The sequence below is a fragment of the Buteo buteo genome, chromosome 1 (assembly GCF_964188355.1).
Source record: "Buteo buteo chromosome 1, bButBut1.hap1.1, whole genome shotgun sequence".
Lineage (NCBI taxonomy): Eukaryota > Metazoa > Chordata > Aves > Accipitriformes > Accipitridae > Buteo > Buteo buteo.
The window spans coordinates 70,885,983-70,912,689 of NC_134171.1; the positions used below are offsets into that span (position 1 = coordinate 70,885,983).

The 26,707-nt window shown below is 43.1% G+C and overlaps 1 protein-coding gene across 9 annotated transcripts in view; it reads right to left on the reverse strand.

Moving 5' to 3' along the window:
• The window catches only part of GAB1 (GRB2 associated binding protein 1), a 145,651-nt gene that overhangs the window by 86,090 nt on the left and 32,854 nt on the right, over positions 1–26,707 (reverse strand). For 3 of the 9 annotated variants that reach the window (XM_075035757.1, XM_075035718.1, XM_075035727.1), the window contains exon 1: positions 15,866–16,548. The exons of 1 other annotated variant lie outside the window; for it this stretch is intronic. In XM_075035757.1, the coding sequence (XP_074891858.1) occupies positions 15,866–15,937 (72 nt within the window). In that variant the 5' untranslated portion in view covers positions 15,938–16,548. Of the gene's footprint in view, positions 1–14,862; positions 15,142–15,865; positions 16,869–26,707 lie in introns of those variants that run through there. 5 more of the 9 variants (XM_075035746.1, XM_075035708.1, XM_075035696.1 and 2 more) reach the window with 4 other exon arrangements.

A 26,707-nucleotide genomic window follows, 5' to 3' on the forward strand; every position in this document is an offset into this window, starting at 1 on the left:
TTAGAGATATAAAATACAGTTAGCAAGCCTGACAAAAAAAACCCCATGACACCAGCTATAGTTGGTTCTGTCTGGAAAAAGTCTACACACCCACCCAATGGCAAAAGCGGGCCATGTCATCTACGTGTTCCTGGAATAGGCAACTCTAGCGGTCAAGAGACTTAATCATTAGGCAAATGTGGGTATATTTTAAAGGAATAGAGAATGTGAACTGCAAAGGCAACTTCCAAGAAAACAGAAGATATACTTCATTTGGTAGCAAAACATTAATGACAGCAGTACACAGAAGAAAAGTCAGAGAAGATGCAGTACTTCGCACCAGAGAGATTGAAGCACGTGCCATTGATGTAAAGCTTACATAAAATGAGCATGGGAAGTCATCCATGGACAGGTCAATGGCAAGAAAGAGCAAAGATGAAGAGATACAAACTAACACAGAAGCTGCAGATGCCCAAGGGAAAGTGAGACCAAAAGGAAAAGGAGGAAAAAAAAAAAGAAAAAAAAAAACAGAAGAAAAAACACTACTACCTTTTAGTAGAGACACAAATCAAGCTGCTACAGTAGCAGGGTATAGTGTAATAAGGCTAAATACAAGAGCTCAAGCAAGGAGTTATTGATTGGTTCTAAAGTGAATAAAGATGAAAGGGGGAAAAAATATAAAGAATGAATGAACTATTGACACAAGAATCAGCTTGGAAAAGGTCACTGGTAGGCCTCTGCAGACATCTGTAAAAGTCACGAGGAAAGACTGAACCAGGCAGAAGCCAAGGCTTCCCAAACATGGAGATGTACCAGTAGATAGTTTTCTGGGAAGGCTCTTGGCTCTGAATTTTGCTCCCGCCTCCCCCTTACAGATGACCTTCTGGGCATACTGCAAGGCTTATTTATTTACCCAGGTTTTTGCCTGAAGGATACAGGGATGGCTGTGATGATTTTCCTACTAGGAAGGCAAAGAGGTATCTTTTGTTGGCACATCACTAATTTCTAAGCTGTTTAAATTGGTTTAATTACTATATATACACTAAGACATCATGGTAAAAGCTGAAAAATATACATTGTGCTTTATTGTATTTAGAATATATACTTATTTGGACGTTGAGGTAAGTTTTACCACACTCAGTGGAAGTTCAACATGTTCTTTCAGCTCATTTCATTAACAGTACTTAATTTTAAATCCAGAACTGTAACAAATTTAGAGGACTCTCTCATTCTGTCTTTTTATGTTAAGAGAATACATGACTAACAGAGCTGGCGTTCAAGCAATATGTCCTTGTTATCACATAGAATAATTACCCGAAACAAAGTTTCTGAATTACGCTATTGAAACCTTAAAGATTGGTTGTGCTCTGCCTAATCTTCACAATATGCCCCTGGGCAAGCCTGTGAAATTATCCTTATAAATCAAAAGCTACAATCCTGCAATCACATCTGCATCTGGGGACCTTTTTCCACAGATGAATAAGAAGTTGTTTGAACGCTACTGGGGAATAACTGCAGTTTAGAGGAACTACATTTAATGGCCTCAATGAACTTTCCTCCAATCAGTCTCTTTTTACCTATGTAGCTGGTAGTTTAAGGATCTGTTAAAAAAAAAAAAAAAAATCAGTGTGGGACGCTGCACTTCTTCATGAAAAGCCAAGATTAACACATTGAGTCAACAACTTCTATTTTGAAATAGTTTAATTCTCTAAGGAGATGACGGCTTTCCCCAAATGATGCAGACGTGTCTGCTGTTGTCTGGGCCAATTCAGAGGCTTGTTATTCACTACTCGGTTGATTTCAAAATCAGACTACCCCTTCAGAAAGTTGCAGAGACTATGACATCACATTTATGATAATTTATTGCACAATTACAGTGGCTACATCCCTGGATTTTATTTCGTGGGAAAGCATGTTTCTACTACAGTCTCAACCATTTTCTTGGCTTACGCCTGCTTGCAGAGTTACAAGTTTTGGTATAAAGCTTAGCGTGATTTTTTTCATAACACTATAAAGGTGTTTTATAGCAACTTAAGGCTGTGTAGTTCAATTGCCTAGAGAAATATTTGCACTTTAAATTGAGACTTACTGGAATTTCACAAGTAACTCATAGAAGCACTGCTCAACCCTTTGCTAAAAATCGTACAAACCTCCGCTGACTTTAATACTACTTATGTCTTCTTAGAGAAACAAAAAGCCTAACATCCTTTGAGGAGGCAAGATTGTCATTGCCTTAGATGAATGACAATAATGCAACCACTGAAATTCAATGCAAGAGTACAATTTAATAACCTCAAGTTCAAATGAAAATATTTGCACACCAATATGGCTTTTATTGACTAGAACTGATAAAATAGTACTGTGGAACATTACAAGACAACTTAAAGTAATGCAAATGATTGAAAAATTGGGTTTCATTACACTTTGGCCAGTGTTATCTTCATTCCAACCAGAAATACTCTCTATTACAAGCTTAAATTAAAAGGCAATAGTAGACAGGTCCTGTAATACTATAATTACAGGACCCAACCCTTACATTTTTGCTTCTGATTCAGCAAAACTTTCACCATACAGTGTACAAAGGACACAAAAGTATATTCTACGTTATTTAACATGGCACTTATTTGAATTGTACTATTTAGTTTCAAGAATGACAAAATGTATGCAACAAACAGATAAAATAAAAATATGTTCATATAGTTGTTTCCACATTCAGTTCCCACATGGTATAGTGCTATTAAGAAAAAGGTCACCATCATTTTATACTAGAATATATTATAAACAGGATACTGTCTTCTATCACACTTCTTTCTTCCCAATTCCCTAGCATCGTTCACTACCCAAACTGCACTGCCAATAAAATAACTTTCATACTCCAAATACAGAAAAATCTCATTTCTACCCCAACCATAGGAATCAGAAACTCCTCCCACTGTGGTGGAAAGAAATGTAAATTCTTTCATTACACATAGGCAAATACCATAAGTAGGCAATTACAACAGAAAGGGTATCCAACCCATTCACAAATTCTAAGATCAGCTACCAGGTCCAAAAATCTCTCAAACTTATCTTTCTGAGGAACTCCATCCTTTCCTTTAATGACCAGATAAGAACAAATGGCACAAGGGAAAACCCCATGCCCCTGTGCATACGCAACCTCAGCCAGGAGAAACTGGAACACGAGGCATTCCTATGGCACATAACAGCAGAGTTCTTTTGCTTCAACTGTCTTTTCTGAAACTGGTATTAAGCTAGGCTAGAGTAATATTCTGTTGCTTTGTTTTATTGGCACAACCTACCAAATTTTTTTTTTTATTTTTTTTGTAAATCATCTGTGTGGAGAATATGCTTCCCATGCTATACGCAACACGGTCAAAAATCAAGGTAAATTGTAACTGTTGAAAAGAAGGTGCACTCGCTTGCTCTCTTTTACAAGAGAGCACAATTAAGAAGTCAGTTTAACATTCAGGGTGTTCTTACCTTATCTAGTCTGTCCTAAATATATTTGACTTATTCTCACCTTCTTCCCGTCTTAGTAGGAAGAAACAGAGAGGGAAGGGAGGACGCACAGATGGATGGGAAAGTACAAATACAAAATTGCCAAAACAAGGGCTGGATCTTTCCTCTGCTGTCTCCATTTACCAAGTCCATTTAACAGTTCCACATGTAGTTGTGGTATAGGAGCTGTAGTGTTCAGCACACTGTGAGGCTTGTCTATCATGATTCAAGATGAATTTTTCCCACAAAGGACAGAAACCAGCAAAGAGAGAATGCGAGTGCATTGGGAGAGGTGGAGAGTCCCCATAGATGTTAGCTGTGTCTTCTATGCATCATTCTGAAGTCAGTCGATTAAAAAATAAAATGAAGGATAAATTAAAAAATTAAATAAAAAATAAAGATTAAAAACCAAAATAAAAGTAGTAATAGGAAAAGTGAGGATGACACACTCATATTTTGCAGCTTTTACAAATATGGCCTAAGAGGTCCAGCAGGCTGATGGAGGCAGACCATGTGTCCCAAAGTAATTTGTGTTATCTTCTTGCTTTGCAGTGAAAGAATCCAAAAAATGAGCAAAGCCCTAATGTTAGACCAGACAGTGTTTATCACAAGTGACTGGTTAAATGGCAGACACCATGTATCTCAGCACTGTACACAGATGCAAGGTATGAGAGAGAGAAGAGGCAACACCACCAGCAGGAATACTTGAGGCAACCTAGTTGCTACTGTTATTAACTTCAGAAGCTCATAACCCACTGTTTATGTTCTGTTTTTATCATCCGCTACCATCCACCTGCTTGTCCTGATCAGCCAAGCAGCCACATCAGTTTAGAAGATTGGAAAGACAAGGAAATCAGTTGGCCACAGAAGCGTGCAGTAAGCAGCTTATCCAACCTGTATGCAAGTGAATTAGCTTCCCAAGCGCATTGCCAGAGGGACCCCCCCCCCTTCATAAGTACAATTTCAACATTTGGAAAGGTGCCAGGAGTAAAATGTTTGTTTACTGCAGGCAGGAAGAGCTACCTGTGATTCAGACATTAGGAAGTGACAGGAAGGACTAAATTATGCAATTTAAAAGTAGGAAAATAAACACAAAATAGTTGCAATGAGAGGAAGGAGGAGGAGGAAAGGACATGAGACACAGAAGTTTTGGATCTTCTCTCTCACTTGTGCAGGGCTGAAGCGATCATTGCAGCAGGAGGCCCCTGTAGGATTTCTTCACCTTTTAACCCTCATCCTAGAGCCCCTAGCCAGGGACTTTCCTCCTTAGCACTGACTAAGAAACATCTGTCCAGCTCAGTCTCCCAGTTGGAAAGGACAGATCACAGTCTTCCTTATTCCCTATTTTGTTTAAGCAGGCAAGGATTTCAGAGAGGAGCAGTCCATCTGCCCTCCCTTTAAACAACAGCTACCAAAAGCAAAGGATCAAAAGGTGGACAGAAAGAAGGTTCATTTTCCAGCCAGCTATGGCAGGTAGGAACATACTTCAGCTCTGTCAGATGGTGGTTGCAGAGATTGATAGAAAACCTCTTCCCGTAAGCAGAAAGCAGGAGAAGCACCCCGATGGGAATAGCGCTGCCTTCCCAGCAGTTGTTGGAAGCAATCGAGCATCTCAGCAGTGTTGCTTACGACTTTGCACCTCCCCTCCATAGTTTGTTAGACTGACTCTCAGCACTACCTATCTAGCAAAAGTTTTAAGTTTGTTAAATTGCAGTAACAGTCTGCATAATTAACGAGCCCATTCCAAGGCTGAAACAGCAAACAAGAAGACTGGAGTCACAGTCAGTTATGGCTGCACTGTAAGAACGCCACCGAAGAACACTATCAAATTTATGTAATGATGATGGTGCCTCCCTTATATAATCAGTAAAGATCTTCCTGCCACTCTCTTTATAAATCAGACAATAAATTCCTGCCCTCTATTCCCTCTCTCTTTTTTTTTCTTTTTCTTTTTTTTTCTTTTTCCTGGAGCTGCAGAGATTCACAGATAAACAGAGCCACCAGGTCAAGGAAAAATGCAAAGGAGTGTGAATTAACTTAGCACTGAAGTACACACCATAGCAGAAAACTCTGTAGTTACTTGTCCGGGGACAAAATTACCCTGGGATGAAACCAGGGTGAAGTTTCCCAATTTACATTAATGAGTCATTTGAATTCTAGTCTTCACTTTACATCTTCCCCCTGACCCTTTTCTCCCTTCCTCTCCCCAAAACTCCAGAAAGGAAAAAACAGGTTTTATCTTAGTAATGACTGACTCCTGAGTGCATGTGTGTTATGTCTGCTGACAAACCTTCAGTAGTGAAGAGTAACTTGAGTTATTTTCACAGTGCTGACAAGCTTATGCAATTTCACTTCATTTGTGCACACAGACAACTGTATTAGATAGGTCATAACTAAGAGCATGACATGACCTCAGCTTTGAGCTTTAAGGGCGTTATTTCACACTGAGTAACAAGTCATTAGACTGTGAAATTTATCCACACAGCATGATGCAAATAATTTCAGCAATAATTGTGTAGAAACAGTAAATGGGAATGCATTAGAACATGCAAGATTCAGGAAGATACACTTATTGTTATACCTTATACCTACTCTTGCACTTCTTAAAGTTATCTCCCTTAGCAACAGGAAAGTATTTTGTAAACAAAAAGTTTATCTAATGCCACCATGAGAACATCACCCAGTATAACATGGAATTGAAAGAAAGAAACATTCCTTTAATGAAAAGCACCACAAGAGATCATAGAATTATGTACCAAGTGATATATTCAAAAGGGGTTTTGTCAGTTTGTGGCTTAAAGCTCAAATAAAGAGTTCATACAGATAACTCAGATAACTTCATAAAGTTCATATAGATCACTACTTTCTAGGAAAGTAGAATTGCCAGATGGGATCACGCCCGTAGCCTACCTCTGACACTTCCAGCATGTCAGCAGAACTAAGAAGAGACTGGATCGCATAGATGAACCAAAGGAACTGGTTACAACACAACATTTTAGAAGTCTCCTCTTATCACACCACAGACCACCAAGCACTCACACTTACAGCTGGGGGATTCTCTCCAAGCCCCCTAGAATATCCTGCATTGCCAACACGGACACCACACGGCAGAGCACTCCACTGGCCTCATCTGTCCTGGGAAATGCCAGCCTCTTCTGTTTCAAACTGCACTCCATACCCTACCCCCCTGCCTTTTTTTTTTTTTTTTTTTTTCCACTTAAACTATACAAGGACAAATTGTCAATTCACCTCAAGTCCATGCATTACCTTGACATCCTCTCTCTTAGTTGTTTCTTGATAAAAAGAACACAATACCAATCCTTACAATAACCACTAGGAGCATCGGATAAATTATCCCCACCATCTCTTTCCTAATATGCTCCTTACTTTTCAGTGTTTGCTGGGAAGGGGTTAGACTTGCTGTTGGTATTTTACTGTCTTTTTAAGGATCACAAATATTTCTATTCTTTTTTTTAAAAATCATAACCGTTTGCTAGATTCTGTATATGAACTTTGGAGTTCATCAGGATTAACGATTGCTCATATGCTCTACACAGATTGGCTTCAAAAAGCAGTCCTTCCAAAGCACCAATCCTCCCCTGCACCACCCCAAAACCAGGCGCAGCTTCTCTACTACATCTGATCCTGCTTAAGAACCTATATGGAAACACAAACGTCAGAAAACTGTAAAAGAAACATGCATTAAGAGTGAATGGGAACATTTGTCTAGCACATTACATGACACTGTGCAGTTATTCTTCATACAAAGGGAAAATGACAAACTGGCACATTTTCAGAATTGCTTCTTTTTTATAAACAGGTATCATTCCACTTTGAAACTTAAAATCCATTTTTCATCTGCTATCGTGTCTGTATTTACCCTTTTAATAACTCTCCCAAATGGACTGTAATTCTTGTGTGCTGATTGCATCAAAGGTCTATTTGAAGGCAGGGGTATTAACTGTGTTTGGATAGCTTCCTGTATTCTTATTCCGTACCCCAAATCTAATCCTGTGAACTCCTACTGTCAGCAATAAACACCTACAGAAGGTTTATTTTGTTTTTAAATCCCAAGCCCCAGACAACATAGAAAAATAAACCAAAGTCTCTCTATTTTTCTGTTGTTTTTCTTTTTTTTCCTTTTCTTTTGAGGCAGAAACACTGAAGAGCCTGGCGGTAGCTGTAACCCCAGAGAGAGGAACGTGCTGGCCTGCACCACTGAAACCCATCGCATTCCTCCTGGGGTGGAGACGGGCTTACCCCGGAGGAAGGCAGGCAGCAAATCTGCCATCACCCTGCCCCAAGGCTGGCTGTGCTGGAAAGTGGGTGGGGAAGCAGATTTAGTTTGTGACAGCCACTATCTCCACTGCCACGGAAGGGTTTATCTGGCGTTGTTTTCACTTCTAAACTAGCAGGACAACCCACACGTGACCAGCTAGCTGGCTGGAAAACTCTCGTGCGGGAATCAGGCAAAGAGAGAAGGTTGCTTTTCTCCTGCTAGGCAAGGTCATCCCAATACCCTGCCGCCATCCCCAGCCACCAGGTACAGCCACAGGTCTTACCTACCTGCACACAGCCCCACATCAGGATTCCTGAGCTGAACTAGCCAGCGTGTGGCAGAAGACAAAAATTACCTCCTTTTTAAAAGGAGAGAAGGCAAAGCTTTGTTCTGGCTTCCTAGAAATTCTCAGACGAAAGAACAAGCACAGCTCCTGAAAAAGCATCATTTTTTTAAATTGCTCTGCCAGTAAATTGCTGTAAGAAATAAGGACAAACAAAACTTTTTCATTTCATTCAGTTCTTTATGCAGGGCCTCAACTCAGCTGTCCAGAAGTGACAAGCTGGTATACTAACTTGGCACAGTATCCTAGCAGGAGTATCACCTCTTTTACATGGTATGTTTTTAGACAGAATTATTTGTATTATTATGTATAATAATACAAAAGCCATATGGACATAACTGCCTGATTTTTTTTAATTACATGTTGTTATACCACCAGTTCCAAGAGACACTAATATCATGCTGTCATTTACCCCAAATAACTGCCATTTACCTGGAAAAAAAAAAAACCAACAAAAAAAAAGGAAGAAAAATGTGTCACCATAACCTCAGGGAGTTTAATCCTAAAGTTGTAATTTTGGTGCATAAAATGCAGTGAAAAACATTCCTTCTCCCCAATTAAAAAAAAAAAGGATGGTTAGAGATTTCAACAGTTAATGCAGTCTCTTCCATCTCACAGAAAGTTACCTTATAAACATTTCCCTACTGGATACTGCTAAGGAGACAGTCAGATACTACGTAACATAAGATTAATTCTTACAGCTAAAAGCCTTGTGGCATGTTCCAAAGAGCCTCAAATGTTAATCATGAGAAACAAGACTTTTGTCAACAGCTGGAAGCAAGACCAAACACAAGCACAAAAAACTGACTATGTAACCTTTTACTGGAAGACAGTTTGGTTTTTTTATAAAAAAGCTCAAAAATACAACTAGCATATTGCACCGAGCAATATTTACAAAGCTAACACTATTTGTGCAACTATGAACGCTTTTCCTAAAGTAAACAAGCCAGAGAATTAATAAAAGAGGAACCGCAACAGCCTAATCAAGAATTGATAAAGGGGGAATTGAGAATAAACAAAACTTTATTTTCAGTCTGGAGATGGCAGAATTCCCCCTCACTCATCTCCACCCCCCCAAAAAAAGAAAGGAAAATGTAGTACTGCCTTAGAAATACTTGTTTGTACATATGAGGAGCTGAATTCACACTAGAGTCCCTAAAACAGCAGCAAATTACATTGGACTAATAATATTCACCTGTACACAACACACACCTGCCTTGACAAGATTATCCCTTTCTGTCTGATCTTTCTGCCTGCCTTGCTCAAGTAATATGCATGACATAAGGTCTGTCCCTCCTAGTGAAATACTGCAATTAAATTGCAACAGTTGAAATTGCTTCTATTGGCAATAAAATGATTAGTCATTGAAGCACGTAAAATTTTAAGGTCATTTTGAAAAAGTCTCAAGAAGCCTGTCACTGCAACACTGCAAAAGCAGTTGGGATGAAAAAAATAAGGAGGCATATCTTTGCTTTACATTTATTTGCTCTATATTGAAACAAAACTTGCATCTCATCAGTTTTACTCCCCTTCTTAAGAAAATATTTCACCCTATGTAGTTTGGTGACATCTACTTTTTGACTAGAAAAAAGTGACAGCAAGACTAAAGTATGAGATACCCAAGCCAGAGCAATCCACAAGACCCAAAATTACTCTCTCCCTTAAAATTACTACATTTTTAATCACTGATGTTCCTTTCACTTTTGCCAAGACTTTTGTCAAAGCCATGAACCGAATTTAATGGGAAATAAATGTGTTCTAAATGTCCCTAAGAGATTACACTTGATTCTAATCATGTGATTCAAAAGTCATGTCAAAAAGACAAAAGAAATCCATGCCTCAGAAGTGTCCAAACCATCATTCCAAGATTTTTAAAGTTTAAAGAGAGAGAAAAGGATGCTGGAAACAGTTTTATGTCTCTCACTTTCCTCTCTCTGAATAAGGGACTGTTGAATACCAGAAAAGATGAATGAAAATGCAAGGATTATCTCTCATCTGAAAGAGTGACCTGGTCAACCAAAGGCCTCCAGAATTGATGGTCATTTTGACAGTCAAGGCCTATACTTTTTTTTTTTAGCTAAACTGTCCAATAAAAACATTCTTTTCCCAATATATCCAATTCATATTTCACACAGCTGCTTTCAGCTTACAAGTGACTTAAGAGGCATCCAAAACAATGTCATCTGTGTGTAATTGGAAGTTAACTTCATGGTACTTCATTATTTCCTCTGGCTGGTACATATGTTGCTTATACTGAATGTTCAATGCTGCAAGGCTTTGTGCATACATGGAAGAGCAGCCACTATGCAGCATCAAGAAAGTGGGAGACATTCATTTGTTTTTCTCCCTGTTAGTTCTTCACTGAATTGTAATCCCCTGCAATTAGCTGCACCAAATCTTATTAACACACCTACCAAAAGACAGAAGCATAGTAAAAGGGTATCCGTAAGCTGCTATACATCCAAGTGAGAACATCACAAAAAGTCAGAATTTGACTACTTCCCTCATCTCCCAGCTATTATGGTCCCAAATTAAGGGTTACTATTTAACAGCTGTTAAAAAAAAAAGTTTGCATCAACAAACACCTTTAGAATATCTGGCTTATTTCATATGTCCAGTGGTTCACCTGCACTTCAAGAGGAACGGGGCAATTTCTGTTACTTGAGTCTCCGACTTTCCTATCTACACCAAGAAAAAAAAGTGTTCCAAGCAGTTCAGGTACTTTCTGACCATCCAAGCTCAGAAACATTTAAATTAACAGTGTACATCAGTGTGGTATACTGCATGAAAATTAGAATAACTAGCACAAGATATGTGTCTTACTGAGTACATGTATATCAGACTTCTTAATCTGTTTTACGTACTGTCACCTGCTCTTACCCTCTGAAGCCATCCACTGGTAGTCAATTCAGAGCATACACCATAGGTCAAGCGCTAACAGTGCTGTAGCACTGGCAGCAAAGTCAACACCAGCTGCTAATGTCCTGTCAAAGATGATAAATACTTGTACCATGAGTTCCGTGCTCCTCAAGCAAGACTTACACCGAAACAGCAAGCTTAAGAGGTACGTATACACCCAAAGTCATACCCGAGATTGTTTCAGCATCTTCAGTCGGCACACAAAACCATGCAACTTCCTTCTATAATCAACAAAAACATTATGTTTAGTCACGCTTTTGAATTCATGGTTTAGGGTTTACTAACCCATGTTTAAAAATATCAGAAGTCAAAATACTGGTTCCTAAACAGTGCATAGCAGAAGGGAAGGGAGAGACTTCCTTCCAGAAGGAAAGGTTTCTGCACGAACACCAATTCCTGCAAGGTCTTCAGCAACTCCTGAAGGAGCACAAGCACAATCAAGTTCAGAATATTTAGATGTCACATAATGTTCCTTGATTACACTCATCTGTCTTGAGTTAACTTGACCCAGCTCTACAGGGACAGTACTGAATGATGTCAAACAAGCTCATCTTGTTTGTTTTTTTTTCTGTAAACCAACTGGCTTCTTAAATTTGCTCACTATGCTGATGCAAGATCACAAAAAAAGCTTTAACACAAAGAGGTGTCTTCCAGAAAAAGGGCTTTTGTCAGGCACTGCAGCTTTTACCAGATTACAACTATTCTGCTGAATAAAACATTTCTTAACACCATTACATATCTTAGCACATTTAAGTATTACTCAAGACAAACAGCACCTACGTGATTAGTGCCAAAGAGCAACTGCCAAACAAAGCCACGGTAAAATATTCCACTTCTATTACTTTTGTACTTACACCATCTGAGCCTATAGTTCAAACATCGAATAACTAGCTTAATAGCCTGGCACTTTTTTAGTCACTGTCTGCAACTGAGAACATTAGAATAAGTAAGAGGATGCTATATGTAGCCTTGTCTGAATTATATCAGTGCCCCTTATGTCCTGGGAAGATCGAGCCCATTTCTCATTTTTCAACTCTCTGTTTTTAAATAATTAAATGCACAGTCAACAGGAATAGTCAAATAACCCAGGATTTTTAGTAATAATTACATCAAAATGAAGGTTTCCCAATTTACCTTCAAAATCATCTTATGAACTCTCGTAACTACAGGGAAGCCCATCAGATACAGAAAAATCTGAACCAACTTACCCAAAAAAGTGTTTTCTCCTTTCGCAATACAGCTCATGAGAGATGCTTTTGGTGAAGTTTTACCTTTTATCAAATAAAATTTACTCCACTCTAAGTGGGACAAGTTAGAATACTGACTCAGTAGAACCAGTTCCATAAACCAACCGTCAATGCTAAAATCCCGATTTAAAGCACATCCAGTTGTCATACTGAGCCCTAGCCACCCCACAGACGAAAGCATAGCTGTTTTAGGAGAGAATTTAGAAGAGTTATTCTCATTCCCTCAAGCTTTTCTCCCTTGCTTTACCAAGGACAGCTGTGTTTAAATATCTGGTGGTTTCTTAGCATAATGGCAGTAAAAAATCCTCTATGCTGCTACCACAAAGAATCAGCTATTTTAACTGGCACGTGCACAGCAGAACTGCAACGTAGCAGAAAACCACGAAGCCAAGGTTTACTATCGCTTTTTAAAAGGACAGATGGGGAGAAAGGGGCTTTTCAATTACATCTTTAAAAACAAGGGGACCAGAGCAGAAAAAGTACAGTAGGTTAAGGTGAGGGCATAAATGTTTGCGAAGTGGAAGGCAATAGAACAAGTAAGGAAAAAACAATACAGAGGGTAGCATAAGCTGTGAAATTTAGCAGTCTTACATCCCTATGCACAAACAAGTTCTTTCACGTACTCGTGCAACCACAGCATAGGCTGTGGAGACCCGTGCAGGATTTAGCCCCAGCTTCCTTCCCCTTCTCCTCTACTAAATTCACATTCTCATCTTGGACCCCCAGCTGACACCAAAAGTTGCTTCTATTTTCCCCAGAGATCTGCTGCTGGAAACCACCAGTTTATTCCAGCAAACAAACTGTTCTGAATACCAGCTCCAGGGAACCAACGACAGGTGCCAACGGTCATCAGAAAGTTACTTCCATACCAAAAATGCATGAACAAGACATGAAAATAGGACTCCTTTTAAAGGGGGGGAAAAGACATTCATGGCATTACGCCATATATTCAAGGAAATCTGATTTTTCCACCTGAAGGACAGGGTTGGTTGGGTTTTTTTTCTTTTTTTAGCCTCAAAATGATTGTAAGCCAGCTTTAATACCATGTCCAACTGTTTCAAACTAAAAATTGAAGACCCTGTGAAACATATGTCTATGTACTAGCTTCAAAGTGCTCCTTTTCACCCTTCCTAAGAACCGAAACCATATTTAACTGCAATTTCAGACTTTTTATCTCCCTTCCCAGATGGTAACCTGGGTTTGCCCCAACACTTGCATGCAAAAACTAATAGAGCGTGAAGTTACAATTTTCCATATATATATGTGAAAAGTATGCATTGCAGAAAGGCAGTTTCCTATAGAAATCACTTTCCCATCTTTTCATCTGGTGCAGCCTCTTGAAATATCACCAGTATAAAATATGGCTTTAAAAAACACAGCTCTTCCGTGCCTTCGTCTAAGCATAGAATTACAGAGAGCACAAGCCAACACTTCAGTCAGTACACTCAGTTAAAGTTCATCGTCTTAAGTACGTCGACTTTTTGTTTGCTCGAAGATGGCGATCGTGATGTCAAGGTCACTTTTAGGTCTTTGAAGTGAGTGTGAACCTTTAGCCTACAACTGATCAGGCACTATAGACAAGCAGGAGGAATTTTACTTTAAGCCCCCCTTTAAAGGGTACCTTTCTTTTATACAAGCAGAAAACAGTCTAAAACAACGTGCAAGATTTAAACTTACGACCTTACGGCCTACAGTGCATGCAGATGCTAAACCGACTCATGCTCATCGAAGCTTGCTGTACTATCACTCCGATACTCTGCCTCCTCAAAAAGCAGATGCCCCTTTCAAGTCAAAAATTAGGGAATTACTTCTTTAGGACAGGGAACCACTTGACCAACACTGCAGTCAGGATTTTCCCCTCAAAGGTTCTGATGTTATTCCAGTATGGAAGTGGAGCTATAAATACACTGAAAGGGCAGCTACGTGGAAAAAAGCTAGCATATTTAGGGACTGATTTACGGTATCGATTTAGGAGGGCAAACTCTTGCTTACAACCTCTGTCCATTAACAGACAGCGTAACTGTACACGATTTAGAGTTTGAGTGGGAAATTTATTCAAACTTTGAAAACATTAATACCGCTCTTAATTCTTACACATTGGTAAAGCGGCATCCTGTGAATATACACATAGAGGATCGGCCAAAAATACAGCCCGTGTCCAATTTGGCAGGGAAGCACAGCTCTGCCATGACCCATCAGGACGTTCTCTTTGCACGCCTGATCCCGCGTCCTTCAGACGAACAGAATTTTTGCCATTGGGAACCAGAGAATGGGCTAAACCAAAGATTATTTTCTTAATTTAAGAAGAGTCTCATTTCACCGATTTCCTGGCATTTAAAAAAATCGTCCATAACACCAACAGCTCGAGAAGTGGTTGTTAATCGCTAACAGATGAAAATAACGTGGTCACATTAAGACCCACATTCACAGATTCTCAAACCAATCTGAAGGTTTAGCTTCTTCAAAAAAAAAAAAAACCAAAACCAAACAAAACCACCCCACTGGCAACTGCAAAGGCCATTTCTACTTAAATACCACCTAACTGGCTAAATGATGATTTAAAAAAAAAAAAAAAAAAAAAGCCCAACATTTCGTACCAATTACACAGATGCCGTGAAGTGACCCGGGTGCCAATGGGAAAGGGCTCGGCCGAGATGACTCCTGGCATCACCCATTCCTCCTACGTGACTTGACAGCGTCTCGGCCAGCACCGAGGAGCCCCAGCGCCCAGCACGGCTGCTGCCCTGTCACGAAATCTGCCCTCTCAGCAAACGCGCTCCATTTTCCTGCGAACTCGGGTGTCAGCTCCCGCTACAGCCCCTGCTAACGTTATTTACTTCTGAGCAACAGCGGGACGAACTTTTAAGTAAGGAAAAGGCACTTTTCTTGCAACTCCCTCCTCCACACACACACCCCCCCGCCGCTTCTCCCCGATGCGGAGGGCTCCAAATCCCAAGGGCAAACCCCCCCCCGGCCCCTGCGGGGAGGGCTCCCGGGGCATCCCCGGCTCCCCGCCGTCTCCGGGCCAACAGCTCCGGCTGCTTCTCCCGCCAGGAGCGACTTTCGGCCGGCCGCGCCGAACCGAGCCGAGCCGAGTTACGGGGCACCCGCCGCCCTCCCCTTCCATCAGGCACCAGCACGGCAAGTGTTTACGTTTAAAAATACATATATACCGAGCCCGGATCCAAAGCGAAGACGGAAAAAACTCCGCCCCCCTTCCCTCTCCCGACTCCCTCGGAAAGGCGATAAAAGCGGGGCAGAAACATCTGACCGCTCGGCGCCCCCCTCCCTCCTTTTTTTTTTTTTTTTTTTTTTTGGGGGGGGGGAGCGGACAAAAAGAAAAGAGGAAAAAGAATTTAAAAAAAATAATTTAAAAAGTGGGTCGGGAAGCCCCGCGGGACGTGCCGGGCAGCAGTCCCGGCCGAAACGGGGAGGCGGCCGGGAGGGCGGCTCGTCCGCGCCGCCGGGCCCGGCCGGGAGGGACCGCGCGGGGAGGCCGAGCCGGGCCGGGCCGGAGCGGGAGGCGAGCGGCGAGCCCCGGCGGGGGAGAAGGGGGAAAGGGAAGGGGAGCGCGGAGCGCGAATGGAAGAGGGCACTCACGTAGCGTTTCAACTTCTTCTCCGGTGGGGACTTTCGGAGCCAGCCCGAGCAGACCACCTCGCCGCCGCTCATGGCTGGGCCGCCTGCCCGCCGGGGCAGTCCTTCTCCTCCTCCGGCAGCAGCGGCGCCCGGGCCGGGCCGAGGGAACCCCGAGACGCGGCGGCAGCACCGCGCCCCGCTCCGGCCTCCCGGGGCTGCGGGGCGAGGGAAGGGGAGGGACGGGGTGGGGGGGAAGCGGTGTGTGTGTGTCTGTCTCTCACGCACAACAACCAGCCGGAGCGGAGCGGCGAGCGGGGCTGAGGCGGGAGGTTCCCCCCTTCCTCCTCGCCGCCGCCGAGTCACACGAACATCGGGAGAAGACGACAAGGGGCGGCCGCCGCCCCGCCGCAACTTCGGCTCCGGCGTCCCAGGGCAGGATCCAGCCGCCGCCCCGCGTCGCTGGCACCGCCTCCCCCCGCGCCGCCGGGACCCTCCCGCCGGGGAAGGGCCGCGGGGGGCTTCCCTCCCTTCCTCCCCTCCCCTCGCTTCGCCTCGCCCCGCCGCCGGGCCGAGCTCAGCGCCGCCGGCCAGCCGCGGCTCCCCGAGCCTCCCTCCTTCTTCCCTCTTCCTCCTCCCCCTGCGCCGGGAGGAGGGGATCGGCCAAGCGCTCCTGCCTCCTCTCGCCTTCACTCTCCGGCGGAGGGGGGGGGGGAGCGGCTGGGTCTAGCCCCGGGGCTGGGTCCTCTCCCTCCCGGCGAGCGTGGGAGGGGTTTACCCTGGTATTCACGGCGTCGTGTTCCCTCCACTCCACCCCCCCCCACTCCCCGTCCTCCTCAGCCCACTTTTCTCCACAGCGCCGGGCCGAGGGACGACGGCGGCACCTCCCGGCTCCGCCCGCCCCCGCCCTCAGCGCCGCCCCGAGCCGAGGAGCCGCGGCACGGCGGCGGCGGCGGCTCCCCCCCGAAACTCCTCCGGAGCCTTTTCAAACAACAAGGGCCGGGAAGGGAGAGGGGAGGGGAGGAGGGGACGGCGGCCTCCCTCCCAGAGGGATCCTGGGAGCTGTAGGCGGCGGGGACTGCGGCGGCGCGGCCGGCGGGGACGGCGCGGGGAGGGGACGGGCCCGCCGTTTGCCCGGCGGAAGAGAAAAAAGGGGGTGAGGGACGGACCCCGGCCCGCCGCCGCTCCGAACCCCCCCCGGCCACGGGGCGGGGAGGGGGAGTGGGTCGGTTTCTCTTCGGTTCCGACGAACGGGGCTGCGGAGCGGGTGGCGATTTTGAATAAACAGGTATCGAAGAATCGCGGCTGAAATGGTGGTTCTTTGAAACCCCACCGCAAAATCGTTCCTTAGAGATGGGGTGGGGGGAGGAAAACACCAAAAATCACTATAAAAACTGCGTTGGAAACAACTCGGCAAAAGTTAACTCTTACTCTTAGCGAGTCTGAAGCTGCCTTAGCAAAAAAAAACCCCAACAGCACAACAAAAAAACGTTTAAAAAGTTGGGGTGTGAGCGCAGAAAGGCGAAACGCCAGCTGCCGTCCTGCCCGGAGCCAGTCCCCGGAATGGAGGGGGGGGGGGAAATAGCTCTTGCCTGGTAAGAAGCTGCAATGGGGGGGCCGGGCCTGCGACAGCCGGGATGGATTCATTAGGGTGGAAGCGTCGAAAAGATTTTGAATCGCCCCTGAAACGAGCAGCGCCCACCCGCTGCAGACTCGCCCCCTCCGCTCCACAGCACCGTTCCCTACCGAAAAGCCACTGAAAAAAAAACCAAACAAACCCACATTAAAAAATAATAACCAAGTTTCGCCTGCTCGTGCCTGCTTATTGATCTGCGGCGTTTGTGATACTATTATTATTTTTAAGCGGCGTGTCGGTGGGCTGCGAAGCTAGTCCTAGCTCCGCTTCCCTGGAAAAGAGCCGCAGCCCCCAGAGCCGGGGCGGTAGCGGGGCGGCCCCCGAGCGGGCCCCGCCGGAGGCGGCGGCACCTCCCCGGAGCGAGGCGGTCGCCGCCTCCGCTCCTGCTGCCGGGAGGCGGTGGGGATCGCCCTCAGCCGGCACACCGCCGCTGGCACCGGGGATGGAGGCAGCGCCGGTGCCTTTTCCCACCCCACTCCCCCCTTTCCCTCCTGGCTGAGGGCCGGGCGGTGAGCCCGTCGGGGTAGGGCTTTCTGGTGTGTCTGCGCACAGATAAATAACCCCAAAGTAAACAAAAAATAAAGGGGATTGATACGCAGGGCAAGCCTAAACACTATTCAATTAAAAGAGAAAGACTAAACTCATTCAACATCTCCGCTGTTGGTGCTCTGTCTCTTCCACTTTGTCAGAAAAGATCTCCAAATAAATACATACATATATATATATATATTTTTTCACAGATTACTTAACTGCAGGCTTCTGGGATGGGACTGGTGTGGTGGTGGTTAGTACCGGTGCTCTTCCACTGCAGAGAAATAGTCCCCCTAGTGTGCCGTTGTTGAAGGGAGCACTGCGATGCTGCGATTCCTCAAGGTATATTGCATTTAAAAAGTTACAAAGTAGCGGTCGTAGCGTTCCAACAGGGGCATTTGCAGAAATAACAGGAAAAATAAAGGTGAAAGCCTAGAGGCATTAAAATCAGTGCATCAATTTCACCATAAATTTTTCACAATAATTATGACAGGTAAAGCACTATTAAGCACTAAAAGAAAGATCATCAAAGAAGAAGATAGTTTGCCAAAAACATTTGAAACCAGAAAAACAGTGAATGTTGGCCTTTATCAATATTAAAAGTGTGCAAATCCTAGCATCCAAACCATCCTCACGTACATTTCTGCACATCACCATTTCAGCTGCCTCAGTGGGGCTATTGGAAGGAGTAAAAAAGTGATTTGATGCATGCGATGAAGCACACATGAACTTGGACATGTAAGCATGAACTTGAACATGAAATTGTACTGCTGGGTTTAGATTTCAAGCTGGGTTTCAGTATAGCTCTTTTGTTTAAACCACTAATGCTGCTGTTTAAGAGTCTCAGCATCTGAGATTATCCAAGTGCCAGATAAGACCACAAAATTTTCTAGTTTCCTTTAGAAACCTGGAGGCAATTTAGTATCGTCAGCGCAAGAACATGTAGAATCAGTGTGAACTTACTAAAAATGCCATTGGCATTAGGGTGTTGTAGCATGATCCAATGGTTCATTTGAATTCCACTAATTAACCCATGTCTTGAGGGCTAATCAAAGAAAGCCAGAGCCTTTTTGGCTTAAGCAGACTCTATGGAGGCACCAACCAACCAGGTTATCTGGTCCAAAGACACAAAATTGTCCCTGAGGTCAAATTTCAAAACATTACATTTGTATTTTAAAACACGCTGAAACCAGTGTTAGCCTGGAGTCCAGCATTAGTTTTTATATATTTGTCATACATTAGTTTGTCAATCCATTTTCTTGAAAACACCTATCCAGAGACAAATTTGGGGGGGGGGGGTGTGTCATCCCTGCCATCTAACGATAAATCATAGGTTAGGGAAAAGGAGTTAATGTCAAGAATAGTGATAAGTAACAAGTAATAAAAACTGCCTTTTAGACCGTACCTTGTTGTTGAGCCTAATCACAAGCGCCAACACAGGACATAAAAATGATTCATTGGATTGTTGAATTGCAGAAAATATAAGACAGCAAAGAAAGATTTCCAAATGACTAGTCAAGGTGTTGTCTGATGGACTGCTCCCTGTCCAGTCATGGCAATGGATTTCCTTTTCTGCTCTCGACGTTTGAGTCGCCCATTCACAGTTCCACCGCCGGTTTCACTCATCGTCTCGAGAGAGGGCTGCATGTAGCCGTACCTCTCTCCCCAAATAAGTGAACAGCTAGTAAAACCAAGACTATTGATACCGTGGATGTCTGTGCATAACCAGCAATGCTCTGCAGTTCATAATTTAGATACCCTGTATTAGGGTAAACCAAAGCAATTAAGAACACTAAGGAAATGCATAAAGAGCACGATATTTAGGCCTGACTCTTTAACATCTGCATATTTACAGCTGTAAAACTGTCTATGAGAGAGGTTAGTGGGCACAACTGAAATAATTAGGCCAGACAGTTTCTCCAGGTAGTAAAATCCTTACACTCAGCTAAATAAGGCTAGGGCATAATTTCCCGCAATTAGGATAAAAGCCACAAAGACCTCTGTAAAGAATGAATGTTTCAGCTAGTTTGCCTGCTACAGTTTTGTTCTGAAAGTTTAAACAACATTAAGCGTTCTCCATTTCGAAATTCTCCTGCAATATGGCTTGTGCTTGGAAGTACCGACTACCCCCCGGGGTAGTGACTGTTTGCGGGACTGCTGTAACCCTACGTCAGGACACGACCACCCTCTCCCCTCGCTTTGTCCCCGCAGGTTATTTCTGTACAAGAATGCTGTTACTCAGGAAGCCCAGAGGATAAAGGTTCTTTGAGCTCAATTAATTGCACTACGGAGGTCTTTTGTGTTTCTGTACAGGGCCAATCCTGGAGGAAAAAGGATTTTCTTTGCCTTGCCAGTGTATCAGCGATGGCCTAAAAAGCTGCAGAGCTCTCATTGTGCCCACTAGGATCAATCTCGCGCTTTTGCTTTGCAAACAGCCAGTGTTCGTGAGGAATTGCCACCTTATTTTTCAAACAAGGTTCCCTTGCTTTAGACCCTCTTTTTATTGGTTTTGGTTTTTTTTACTAGCAGCGAGAAATCAACGTCCCTCAGCCGTTTTGCAGCCGGTTGGGTTACTGAGGGCTTTTTTCCCCCATTTTTAAAAAGGAGCTTGCAATTGGCAGCTGCCAGCAGCCAAGAAGATGATGTGTCCAGGAGAGCACCTAGAGAAGGGAGCTCAGAAGGGATCCATCCTCACTGCCTACAGCACCAAAACCACTTCAGACCCAGCTACCGCACTGTTGCACGTGTCGTCGTTTTAGGAATCCCGCATAGCCATTGCCGTTCAAAACAGTACCCGTTCTGTGATCGCATACCGCGACCAACCAGGCAGTACACAAAACGCTGAATAAAATGCACTTTGCCCAGCAAGGTGACGCCATGCCCTGCTGTGTGATGACTACGAGCACGATCACGGTGCTTGTGGCACCTTCCAGCTCGCTGCGCTGGAGTTCGGGCTCCTCCGGCGGTGGTTTCATCTCAGTTACCACCTCCCCTTCCACGAGCACGTGCAAGACGCCTTGGTTCCTCCATTGACTTTGTCTTCTTCTGCGAGTGTGTTCCAAAGTGTTTTAAATGGGTTCTCCAAAATTTTGGAGTGGACTTTTTATGTATCTCGCCAGATAAAGCAGGTCGTGTGGAAATCCATTTGCCTCCGGTTTGCCTGCCAAGCCGCCTTGACAGAGGAAACAGGAGCTGATAGAAGAGGAGATTAAATTCAAATGGGCTTGTTTTTAAAAATATAAACGATGCTAATTTCTCATGCAAATAGTTTAGAAATTCTGGACTCGCATAATGAGACAGTGCTCACTACAGCTCCCAACTTTTTATTATACTTATAGTTTGAAAACCTATGCATTCCCCTGTACTTTCACATTGCAGTCACAGTCAGCTGTGGCTCCTGACAGTGATCCCTAAACTCTTCTATGTCTTTTGCTTACATTTGAAAACAAACGTTGTGCTTCATTATGACACAAGAGACTTAACACTCTAATAAAAAACCTAATAAAAATTAATTTAACAAAAAATTTTGCATATCAAACTATATCCCAACCCATCTTTAAGTATTTACGCAACAATGAATCAGTGCAAAGAGACAGGTTCTTTTAAGCTTGAAAAAGCTGCATTTAGACATTTGTTTTCATCTCAGATATTTCCCTTTTCATTTCAAAATTATTCCCAGGTAAATCTAATCTACAGAGTTATTTTGGTCAGTTTGTGGATGATGTTATCTACTGTTGCTTTCAGATTGTAGTTATTTATATTATTTGGCAAAGCAATTGAGGAAAGTAATACAAACCAGGCATAATTAAATGAGATGACTGTATGTCCACACACTTTAGGGTTGTTTACTGGTTGTTCAGCTGCCTCTTGCCTCTTTTCCATTATTCCTTTTAATATTGATGTAGGCAAATAAAGGCAAGGGTATACTGCAGAACTCGTACAAAAAAGGACCAGTTTTCAATTCTGTGTTGGTGTAATACATTAAGAGTTCCTTTGTGATTTTTGTAGAAAACTCTCTGTCCCACTTCTGGAGTGGAAATTCACTAGTAAATGTTTGTCCTCTGTTTTTTTGCCAGGGGATCAGTTGACTACCTTACTTAATGCAAGGGAATTTCCCTTTTCTTTCTAGACTAGGCAAGGAAGAAGGAGCAGGCTGGCTGGTTGGCCAGCCATGCAGAAACTTCCTCAGGTCTCTGCTGTTCAAAAATTAATCAGCAAGATTTTCCCTCCGTAGGGACAATACCTTTGCACCTATCCTCATGTACTGAAAATGCGTGGACTTTTTCTATCATAGGAAGCATTTTACAAGTTCAGCACAATGGAAACTTAACAGTTCAGACATGTTTGGTTTGGTCTTGTCATAGAAATAAGAATTACTGTAGAGAGGACCATGTTTTCAGGAGAAAAACTAACGCGTGGTCATATAAGAGACCAAGACTCCAGTGCTATGCATAGTCAAGAAAGCATCACCCAAGCTGCTTGTCCTTAAAAAACACAAGGTGGAAGATGTCTTGAACACCTCCCAAAAGATAAATTTATTGCAGTGTAGAATACCGGTGAGCAAGTAAAGGCTAAGAGGCAGCAAATATGAGGACATTGCAGGCTGGTGGTTTCTGTTACAGCATAAAAAAGCAAGCTCCAGTCAGAGAATATTTTGGTTAGAGAGCCTTTTCACACAACAATTTCAATAATTCAGCTTACGATGCAAGTATAATAAGAAGTTATGTCAACTGGCTATTCTGCTTTTTCTTACCTACCTTTGTTCTAATCTCCACGCTTAAGTCCTTGCAACTGGTATTTTGAAAACAAAGTAGGGAAATCAAAAGATTACCTAGAAGTATCTGAAGAAAGAAGGAAACGTGTCTGAATGCCAGGCAGGGTTAAGATGTGTTTAGCTAAAGCTCCTGTCTCCCCCTAACAGATTAATCCAAGAACTGTGCTGCGGTGCTCCCAAATTTAAATTATTAAAATAATTGAAACCAAAAATTAAAGTCACCAGATGTCTTGGAATATTTTTGATACCCAGCGAACATACGGTCAAAACCAGGGAAATTAGGCAGTAAAAAAAAAAAGATGGTTTTGAGGAGAGGTCCATCGAATGAATGCACAAAGGGCCCCGAACGTTGTGAAAAAAGGACCTACCATCACAAGGCAGAGACGACAGCAAGAAGGTGCCTTTCTAACATGTTCTCGGACTAGAGGGTGACACATTAGGGCCCAAACTCACATTGTTTGGGACCTGGCACTTTGCAGCGAAATCAGCACCACTACAAATTATCTTCTCTGCAGACTTCAGGATGCCTCCATCAGAAATGCTAAGCCCCCATTCTAAGCAGTTGCTTTTCAGCCAGCCACATTTCCTTATCTTTTATCTTGCTGGAAGAATAAGAAATGCAAGCCTTTCACAACACTAATACTTTCTGCTGGAGTAAGGGCAGTTTCAGGGATAGTCCTGACGCTCGCCGGCAGCCGCAGGCTGTGTATGTAGGCAGTCCTATTACGTTAAGCCAACTAGCAGTGCAAGTCACCTGGGCTGGGATTCATCTCGCTGTAGTCGCCTACAGTGCGGCGGTTTGCATATGCGCTACTCATCTACGCCTTCTTTATAGTTAGCGGCAGGATAGAGGCAACTACGACACATTTAAGTGCTTGTTTATCTCCGTTGACTGTAAAAAAGAATCTAGACAACTAGCTCAGACATGTTGTGTCACAAGACGGCCATGCTTGTGACATCTAAAGTTAGGTAAGATGAAACCTTAGCATGTGAGTGAGAAAAGCAACCATATTCTCGGACGTGAAGGCCCGTCCTGAATGGGGATTTTATTTATTTATTTATTATTTCAGTTGAGTGGTTTTGAGAATTTTGAAAATCTTCAGCCTATATCGATAGCAGGGATGGGAGGTCTAATGAATTTACAAATTGGATTAAAAGATCTGAGAGCCAGAGTCAAATGCTTTGTACTGAAGACAGGACAGTCTCGCCCAGGCAAAGCACACAGGAGAGATGTAGTCTTTCTGTAGTTATTCATAAAACCTTTAGTGCTTTGGCTTGAGACTTCCAGAGCCTGAAGCTAAAGAGATTTAAATGTGTTTCTACCATTATTGTTATTTTATCAATCTCTACCATAATATCTAGGATCACTATAGCATTTAAAATCCCCAAAATACAAACCAGGAAGGTGTAATTCTTTTCTGCCTTTCCAAACAGGGGAACATGGATTTTTTTTCTTTGCAAGATTTTAATTGTTTTATTTTGTTTTATTTTAAGAGTTTTCACACTGGACTCTGCCTCCATCAGAAGAATCTTTTTTGTAGATCTGAACTCTTTCAGGCTCAATCTGATCTTTTCTGGCAAGAACTATTATCTTGTCAGCAGTGCACTGTAGTGGAGCAAAGCAGACTGTCTCAGCTAAGCGAGTGGAACATACCATATTGCCTGAGCTTCAATTACATTTTCCAAACGTTTCTGTACTCCTCAAACCGGAAAGAAAAAAATCAGGTCGGAGCTGGCAGGTTAAGGAACGTGTGGTCCCACTGGTAGGGGAAGAGAAACGCCTGTCCCCAAGGTCAGCCAGTGTCCGAGACGATGTAAACACGTGTAAGAGAAACAGGATGGCAGGAGGACAGCGGAGTCACAGCTGCTTTTTCGGGATGTCTCAGGCCAAGTCCAGAAAAAAGGGGAGGAAGGGACAATTACATGTAATTTTACAAGTGGCATCAATGATCAGGTTCACAATTTAGGGAGATTTTTCTTTTTCTCTTGCATTATTTCCAGTACTTCTGGAGGACAGTCAGAGTTGTCAGTAATACACACAATGAGATGAATCTGAGGGAGAGTCAAGAGAAAAGTTCGAGACGGGTATGGACACATTCTTGCCAACACTGCAAAATTCAGATGAAATCTGAGGAACTCAGTAAAAGTTGCTAAGATAAAAACCCTTTCTTTTTTCTCCTTGCCACAAAATGATGCCTCTCTGACATTTTTCCGTGGAGCTGGGGCGTTAAGAGGCTTTGTCCCTTCTGCAGCTCCTCAGTCACGTAACAGAAATGCCACACTCCCTTTGCTTCTTCCAGGCACAAACAAATATCTTAATTAAAAAAAATAAATCAAAGGATGGGAAAAATTATTTCTAAATTACAGGTGAAGAGACAGAACATTCTACTTGTATTTAAAAGCAAAAATTTAAGTTTCCTAAAAATCACCATATGTTCTCTCCTGTCTCTATCCCTCCACCTGCCACTGTCTCCTTGAGAGTAACATTATCCCAGTTCACTGATTAGGCCATCACCTTGTCCACAAGGTCATCCAAGGTGGTAAGAAATAAAACTGTTGCTTATTTGCTCAGCCACACAACTCCAATATTGATATGTGAATAGTCAGCATGGACAATTCACTAGCAAGCTACAGTTTGCAAAAAACCATGAATTAAACTGTTCACAGGAAACTTATGATCGGGTGAAAGAGCTACATTTGACCCCAAAATAAATATTTTCCACTTATTGATTCATCTACCTCTATTGGAGACTATTGCATCATATTTTAAAGGATTTAATGTCACCATTTTTTCCAGAGTTTAAATCTTGTGCTCATCCGTAAGCTGTCCATATTTACTGTGGGCTTTCGCAGGCAGATAGCTCTTTGTGGTTTTTGAGATGTAAGCCTTTAGTAAAGGATTTGGTATTTCAGGAACAAAATATTTATTTTTATAGATTTTTATGGCATAGCTATTATGGCATAATCTTGAATCGGTCGCTTCATTTACTGTGTGTTGAAATCTGTTCCAGAACAGTAACTGTTGCAGGCAGGCAGGCAGTTGCAGGCAGGCAGTCACAGGCATTCCTGCCATTCAGTATCTATTACACAAATACTACAGGAAAAAGGTACTCCGCTGAGGTTCATCCTAGGGCCGTTGGTGTAGGCCTCAGGTATCACTAAGCTCTTTCATCACATGCACTGAATATTTCACAAAGTGTTCCTCTGGTGGGTTTTTTTCCTGAGGAAAAAATAAAACTTTAAGAGTTTGGATGTTAAAAAAGCAATTCAAATCTTAATTTTGTTAAGTAGTGATTAACAGTTGTGGGGGTTTTTTTAAAGCATAGCACCTACTAGAATTCTCTTTAAAAATGTTAATGTTAATTTTTTAAATGCTGCTTCTTCCCGGTGTTTTTAGATTGCTTGAAAGCTTCCTCTGGGTCTTCCTGTTTTTCTGGAAGCTGGATGTGTTGGCAGTGTTTCCGTTCTATGTGGAAGAAATCAGTGATCCAAACAAAAATCCTCACAGAAAACAGAGAGAAGGACGCAAACAAAAAACCATGGGGTAAACTGTGGTTAACTCACCTCCTCAGAGTGTGGGAAGACGGAGGGAACTGGGGGGCTGCTGTGACCTTATCAAAATGCTGCAAACCAGCAGCTCAGGACTGGCCTGTAGATAGCCGGTGGTTTTAGCCAGACTCAACAGCAAGTCAACCCTTCCCGTGCCAGGTTCTACACCGCTAGCAGAGACTGCCAGCAAATAAAAGCAGATAATGTGGCCAGACATTGCTGAATTACTTCTTTGGTTTAATCACAGAGTTTCCTCCAGCGTGGTGCTGCTCGACACTTTAGGCAGAAGGAGAGAAGGAAGAAATAGCTCTTTTTGACACATTAGCTCCCCAAAAGAGAGAAGCTCACCCGTAAAGGAGAACGGCTCACCCACATG